The 7,672-nt window shown below is 64.9% G+C and overlaps 1 protein-coding gene across 1 annotated transcript; it reads left to right on the forward strand.

Annotated features, from left to right (window-relative positions):
• Window positions 1-1,366: 1,366 nt before the first annotated feature.
• Window positions 1,367-6,698, forward strand: LOC120748116 (zinc finger and BTB domain-containing protein 45-like). Its single transcript, XM_040054195.2, has 2 exons — window positions 1,367-2,351; window positions 5,962-6,698. The coding sequence occupies exons 1-2, from the start codon at window positions 1,367-1,369 to the stop codon at window positions 6,696-6,698; spliced, it is 1,722 nt and encodes a 573-aa protein (XP_039910129.1).
• Window positions 6,699-7,672: the final 974 nt, after the last annotated feature.

Genomic DNA, 7,672 nt, shown 5'->3' on the forward strand with positions numbered 1-7,672 from the left:
GTCCCCGTGGTCCCGGTGTCCCCGTGATCCCGGTGTCCCCGTGTCCCTGCCACCCCAGTGTTTCGCCATCCCGGTGTCCCCGTGTCCCTGCCATCCCAGTGTCCCCGTGATCCCGGAATCCCAGTGTCCCCACCATCTCTGTGTCCCCACTGTCCCTGCTGTCCCCACCACCTCCGGCTCTTGCCGTGTCCCAGCTGTCACTGCCATCTCTGTGTCCCCACTTCCTCCTTGTCCTCAGTGTCCCCAGTGTTCCCAGTGTCCCGACATCCCGCGTCTCCAGTGTCCCTTGTGTCCCCTTGTTCCCAGTGTCTCAGTGTCCCCACATCCCCCTGTCCTCAGTGTCCCCAGTGACCCCACTGTCCCCAGTGTCCCCACATCCCCCCCGTGTCCCCAGTGTCCCCAGTGTCCCCTCCATCCCCCCCGTGTCCCCACATCCCCCCTGTGTCCCTTGTGTCCCCACATCCCCCCCAGTGTCCCCACATCCCCCGTGTCCCGTGTCCCCAGTGTCCCCTCTATCCCCACAGTGTCCCTGTGTCCCCACATCCTGCCTGTGTCCCCGTGTCCCCTCCGTCTTCTCAGTGTCCCCGTGTCCCCGTGTCCCCTCCAACCTGCCTGTGTCCCCAGTGTCCCCACATCCCCCGTGTCCCCAGTGTCCCTGTGTCCCCTCTATCTCCTCCATCCCGCCTGTGTCCCCGTGTCCCCAGTGTCCCCAGTGTCCGAAGTGTCCCCGTGTCCCCTCCATCCCCCCTGTGTCCCCGTGTCCCTAGAGTCCCCGTATCCTCACAGTGTCCCTAGTGTCCCCGTGTCCCCAGTGTCCCCAGTGTCCCCGTGTCCCCACATCCCCCCAGTGTCCCCAGTGTCCCCAGTGTCCCCAGTGTCCCCACATCCCCCGTGTCCCCAGTGTCCCCACATCCCCCCCGTGTCCCCACATCCCCCGTGTCCCCTGTGTCCCCACATCCCCCCAGTGTCCCCACATCCCCCGTGTCCCCAGTGTCCCCACATCCCCCGTGTCCCCAGTGTCCCCACATCCCCCGTGTCCCCTGTGTCCCCACATCCCCCCCGTGTCCCCAGTGTCCCCACATCCCCCCCGTGTCCCCCGTGTCCCCACATCCCCCCCGTGTCCCCAGTGTCCCCAGTGTCCCCACATCCCCCCAGTGTCCCCAGTGTCCCCACATCCCCCCCGTGTCCCCACATCCCCCGTGTCCCCTGTGTCCCCACATCCCCCCAGTGTCCCCAGTGTCCCCCGTGTCCCCCGTGTCCCCACATCCCCCCCGTGTCCCCAGTGTCCCCACATCCCCACATCCCCCGTGTCCCCCGTGTCCCCACATCCCCCCCGTGTCCCCTGTGTCCCCGCATCCCCTTGGCCATGCCCGAGGCCGTGCACTACATCCACCTGCAGAACTTCAGCCGCTCGCTGCTGGAGACGCTCAACGGGCAGCGCGTGGCCGGCCAGTTCTGCGACGTCACCGTGCGCATCCGCGAGGCCTCCCTGCGCGCCCACCGCTGCGTGCTGGCCGCCGGCAGCCCCTTCTTCCACGACAAGCTGCTGCTGGGCCACTCGGCCATCGAGGTGCCGCCCGTGGTGCCCTCGGCCGCCGTGCGCCAGCTGGTCGAGTTCCTCTACAGCGGCAGCCTGGTGGTGGCCCAGTCCGAGGCGCTGCACATCCTCACCGCCGCCTCCGTGCTGCAGATCAAGACCGTCATCGACGAGTGCACCCAGATCATCTCGCAGGGCCGCGGCCCCGCCGCGCTGCCCGCGCCCCGCAAGCCGCCGGCGCCGCCGCCCGCCTCCCCGCCGCGGCTCCCGGGGCTCTCGGAGCCGGCGCCCGGCGGCCACAGCCGCAAGCAGCGGCAGCCGCTGCGCCTGGCGCCCGCGCTCAAGGAGGAGCGGGAGGACTTGGAGGAGGAGGAGGAGGAGGAGGACTTGGAGGAGGAGGAGGAGGAGGAGGAAGGAGAGGACGAAGGCCGGCCGCAGGAAGGCGTCGCCCCGCCGGGCGTGGCCCCCCCGCCCTTCCCCGCCCCGGACCCCCCGTTTTTCGGCGCCCCCGAGGTTTTCCCCGACGCTTTCCTGCCGCCCTGGCCCGGCGACGACGACGACGGCGGCGGCGGCGGCGCCTTCGGGCCCCGGCGCGGCCGGGAGGCGCCGGGCGGGGACGGGTTCGGGTTCGGGGCTCCCCCGCCTTTGCCGCCGCCCTACGAGGGGGGCGCGGAGGGGGGAGCCGTCCCCACGGCCCCCCCGGCGCCCCCCGCCGCGCCCCCCCGCGGCCCCCAGCCCCCGTACCAGTGCGGGCACTGCCAGAAGAGCTTCAGCTCGCGCAAGAACTACACCAAGCACATGTTCATCCACTCAGGTGAGCGGGGCCATGGTGGCACCTGGGGGGCTGGGGTTGACCCGCGGTGGTGCCCCGCGTCCGTCCCTGCTGACCTGGGCCGGTCCCTTGTTGGCCGGCCGCTGGAGCCCCATTGGCCTGTGCTGGCCCATGGTGACCCACGTTGGCCTCTACTGACCACTCTTGGCCTGTGCTGGCCCATGGTGACCCACGTTGGCTTGTACTGACCACTGCTGGCCCATGGTGACCCACGTTGGCCTCTACTGACCACTGCTGACCCATGGTGACCCATGGTGACCCACGTTGGCTTGTACTGACCACTGCTGACCCATGGTGACCCGTGTTGGCCTCTACTGACCACTCTTGGCCTGTGCTGGCCCATGGTGACCCACGTTGGCTTGTACTGACCACTGCTGGCCCATGGTGACCCACGTTGGCCTCTACTGACCACTGCTGACCCATGGTGACCCGTGTTGGCCTCTACTGACCACTCTTGGCCTGTGCTGGCCCATGGTGACCCACGTTGGCTTGTACTGACCACTGCTGGCCCATGGTGACCCACGTTGGCCTCTACTGACCACTGCTGACCCATGGTGACCCGTGTTGGCCTCTACTGACCACTGCTGGCCCATGGTGACCCACATTGGCTTGTACTGACCACTGCTGGCCCATGGTGACCCATGGTGACCCACGTTGGCTTGTACTGACCACTGCTGACCCATGGTGACCCACGTTGGCTTGTACTGACCACTGCTGGCCCATGGTGACCCATGGTGACCCATGGTGACCCACGTTGGCTTGTACTGACCACTGCTGGCCCATGGTGACCCACATTGGCTTGTACTGACCACTGCTGGCCCATGGTGACCCACGTTGGCTTGTACTGACCACTGCTGGCCCATGGTGACCCACGTTGGCTTGTACTGACCACTGCTGGCCCATGGTGACCCATGGTGACCCATGTTGACCCATGTTGTCCTGTACTGACCGCTGCTGGCCTCTGCTGGCCCATGGTGATCCACTGATCCATTTTTGGCCAACGTTGACCTGCATGAATCCAAGCTGACCTGTGTCAATCCCTGTTGACCCATGGTGACCTGTATCGATCCACGCTGACCCACGTCGATCCAACGTTGGCTCATGTTGACCTGTAGGAATCCGCATTGATCCATTTGGGGACCATGTTGACCTGTATTGATCCGTGTTGACCCACATTGATCCATTTTGGCCCACGTTGACCCACGTTGATCCATTTTGGTCCCTGTTGACCTGTGTTGATCCATGTTGACCCACATTGATACATTTTGGCCTGCGTTGGCCCATGTTGATCCATTTTGGCCCACGTTGATCCATTTTGGCCCATGTTGACCTGTACGGATCCATTTTGGGCCCATGTTGACCTGCATCGATCCATGTTGGCCCACGTTGATCCACGTTGACCCACGTTGATCCATGTTGGCCCACGTTGACTCACGTTAATCCATGTTGACCTACGTTGATCCACGTTGATCCACGTTGATCCACGTTGGCCCACGTTGATCCACGTTGGCCCACGTTGATCCACGTTGGCCCACGTTGACCTGTATTGATCTGTGTTGGCCCATGTTGATCCGTGTTGGCCCACGTTGATCCGTGTTGATCCATGTTGACCCACGTTGATCCACGTTGGCCCACGTTGGCCCACGTTGATCCATGTTGGCTCATGTTGATCCATGTTGACCCATGTTGATCTACGTTGATCCATGTTGACCCACGTTGACCCACGTTGATCCATGTTGGCCCACGTTGATCCATGTTGACTCATGTTGATCCATGTTGACCCACGTTGACCCACGTTGATCCATGTTGGCCCACGTTGACTCACGTTAATCCATGTTGACCTACGTTGATCCACGTTGATCCATGTTGGTCCATGTTGATCCATGTTGGCCCGCGTTGATCCACGTTGACTCACGTTGATCCATGTTGGCCCATGTTGGCCCATGTTGATCCACGTTGGCCCACGTTGATCCATGTTGGCCTATGTTGGCCCACGTTGATCCACGTTGATCCATGTTGGCCCATGTTGATCCATGTTGACTCACGTTGATCCACGTTGGCCCACATTGACCCATATTGATCCATGTTGGCCCATGTTGACCCACGTTGATCCACGTTGACTCACGTTGACCCATGTTGACTCACGTTGACTCACGTTGATCCATGTTGACTCACGTTGATCCACGTTGGCCCACGTTGATCCATGTTGATCCATGTTGACCCATGTTGACTCATGTTGATCCATGTTGACCCACGTTGGCCCATGTTGACCTGTATTGACCCATGTTGGCCCATGTTGACCTGTATTGATCCATGTTGACCCACGTTGACCCACGTTGACCTGTATTGATCCACGTTGACCCATGTTGACCTGTATTGATCCATGTTGACCCCTTTCGACCCCCTTGACCCACGGCCCGTATCGATCCACACTGACCTACATCTATGTACGAGTGCCCTGATTGATCCTTATTGATCTGTACTGATCCGTATTGATACGTATTGATCCGTACTGATCCATACTGATCCTTATTGATCCATACTGATCCATACTGATCCATATTGATCTGTACTGATTCGTATTGATACGTATTGATCCATACTGATCCATACTGATCCATACTGATCCTTATTGATCCGTACTGATCCATATTGATCCGTAGTGATCCATATTGATCCATACTGACTCACACTGCCCCCAGCTGCCCCACACCGCCCGGTCCCAATCCACCCTGACCCACACTGACCCCACACTGCCCCACACTGCCCCCAGCTGCCCCACACTGCCCGGTCCCAATCCACCCTGACCCACCCTGACCCCACACTGCCCCACAATGCCCCACACTGACCCCACACTGCCCCACACTGCCCCCAGCTGCCCCACACCGCCCGGTCCCAATCCACCCTGACCCACACTGACCCCACACTGCCCCACACTGCCCCCAGCTGCCCCACACCGCCCAGTCCCAATCCACCCTGACCCACACTGACCCCACACTGCCCTGTACTGCCCCACACTGCCTGGTCCCAATCCACCCTGACCCACACTGCCCTGTATTGCCCCACACTGCCCTGTACTGCCCCACACTGCCCTGTACTGCCCCACACTGCCCCCAGCTGCCCCACACCGCCTGGTCCCAATCCACCCTGACCCACCCTGACCCCACACTGACCCACACTGCCCCACACTGCCCCCAGCTGCCCCACACTGCCCGGTCCCAATCCACCCTGACCCACACTGCCCTGTACTGCCCCACACTGCCCCCAGCTGCCCCACACTGCCCCCAGCTGCCCCACACTGCCCGGTCCCAATCCACCCTGACCCACCCTGACCCCACACTGCCCCACAATGCCCCACACTGACCCCACACTGCCCCACACTGCCCCCAGCTGCCCCACACCGCCCGGTCCCAATCCACCCTGACCCACACTGACCCCACACTGCCCCACACTGCCCCACACTGCCCCACACTGCCCGGTCCCAATCCACCCTGACCCACACTGACCCCACACTGCCCCACACTGCCCCCAGCTGCCCCACACTGCCCGGTCCCAATCCCCGGTCCCAATCGCCACCTCTGCCTCCCCGCAGGCGAGAAGCCCCACCAGTGCTCCGTCTGCTGGCGCTCCTTCTCCCTCCGCGACTACCTGCTGAAGCACATGGTGACGCACACGGGCGTGCGCGCCTTCCAGTGCGGCGTCTGCTGCAAGCGCTTCACGCAGAAGAGCTCCCTCAACGTGCACATGCGCACGCACCGCCCCGAGCGCTTCCAGTGCCGCCTCTGCACCAAGGGCTTCTCCCACCGCACCCTCCTGGAGCGCCACGCGGCCGCCTCCCACCCCGCGCCCCCGCCGGGGCCGCCGCCGTCGCTGGGGCCGCCGGTACCGCTGGGGCCGCCACCGCCGCCGCTGGGGCCGCCAGTGCCATCGCTGGGGCCACCACCAGGGCCACCAGTACCTCTGGGGCCGCCACCACCACCATCTCTGGGGCCGCCACCACCATCTCTGGGGCCACCACCGGGGCCATCAGTACCACTGGGGCCGCCGCCACCATCGCTGGGGCCACCACCACCACCGCTGGGGCCACCACCGGGGCCATCAGTACCGCTGGGGCCACCGCCACCATCTCTGGGGCCACCACTGCCATCGCTGGGGCCACCACCGGGGCCATCAGTACCGCTGGGGCCACCGCCGCCACCGCTGGGGCCACCACCGGGGCCATCAGTACCGCTGGGGCCACCGCCGCCACCGCTGGGGCCACCGCCGCCGGAGCCCGGGATGGGCACGTGGCCGGACGCGGCGGGCGCCGGCCCCGCTCACACGGCGTGAGGAGGGGTCCCCGCCCCTCGAAGGGCCTTGAGGGTGAGCCTGGGGGCCGCCGGGTGCCCGCGGAGCGTCCGGGGTGAAGCCCGGAGGGAGACGCTCCCGGCGGGGCTCGGGAAGCCGTGGGGACGTTCCCGGTGAACGGGAGGAGAGGAGCGGAGCGCGGGGAGCGGCGCCGGGATCGGGGGACGGATCCCGCCGGGAGCTGTGCCGAGGAACCTGGAAGCTGGGAGGAGGCTGGGGACGGCCGGCGGAGCGCGGGAAGCTCGGTGGCTCTGGTGCCACCCCCAGAAGGTTCCGGAACTGAGCCGGGCGCGGGGATTCGAGGCCACGGAGGTGCTGGGAGGGCTGGACAGAGTTGAGGTGTCCCACCTGGAGAAAAGAGACCTGGGAGCTTCTCCCAGTGCCGCAAGGAGCTCCAGGAGCTGGAGAGGGACTTGGGAGAAGGGCCTGGAGCGCCGGGGAACGGCTGGAAAAAGGGGAGACGGGGGTGGAATTTTGGGGAGAAATCCCGGCCTGTGAAGGGGTGGGATGGCATTCCCAGAGGAGCTGGGTCAGCGCAGGGTCCCCGCCCCCAAACTGTGACGGTGACCCCACCCCGGCCGTGGGTGGGCGCCTGCGGGGACGCAGGGTCCCTCCCTCGTCCCCTCCCCACCGCCCGGCTCCTGTCCCCCCCCGAGACGGTGACAACGAACTCGGGGGTTCATCCACCCTTTCGGTGCCGTTATCCCCGTTTTTTAAACAAAAAAATCTCCGTGGTGCGTCCGCGGCTCCGGCGCGCGGCGAGGTCCGGAGCTTGGAAAACCGCGTTGGAGCCTGGAGCTGGGGCGGAGCTGCGAGTCCTCGACCGCTGCGTTGCGCCGCTGAGGACACGGGAAGGACGTTTTGGGAATCCTGAGCGCTGCGTTTTCCGTCAGATCCGTGCCCGGGGAGCCAAGGAGGCCGAGGGCGTGATCGCGACGCGCAAAGAAACCACACGG

Source organism: Hirundo rustica, unplaced genomic scaffold, assembly GCF_015227805.2.
Source record: "Hirundo rustica isolate bHirRus1 unplaced genomic scaffold, bHirRus1.pri.v3 scaffold_554_arrow_ctg1, whole genome shotgun sequence".
Lineage (NCBI taxonomy): Eukaryota > Metazoa > Chordata > Aves > Passeriformes > Hirundinidae > Hirundo > Hirundo rustica.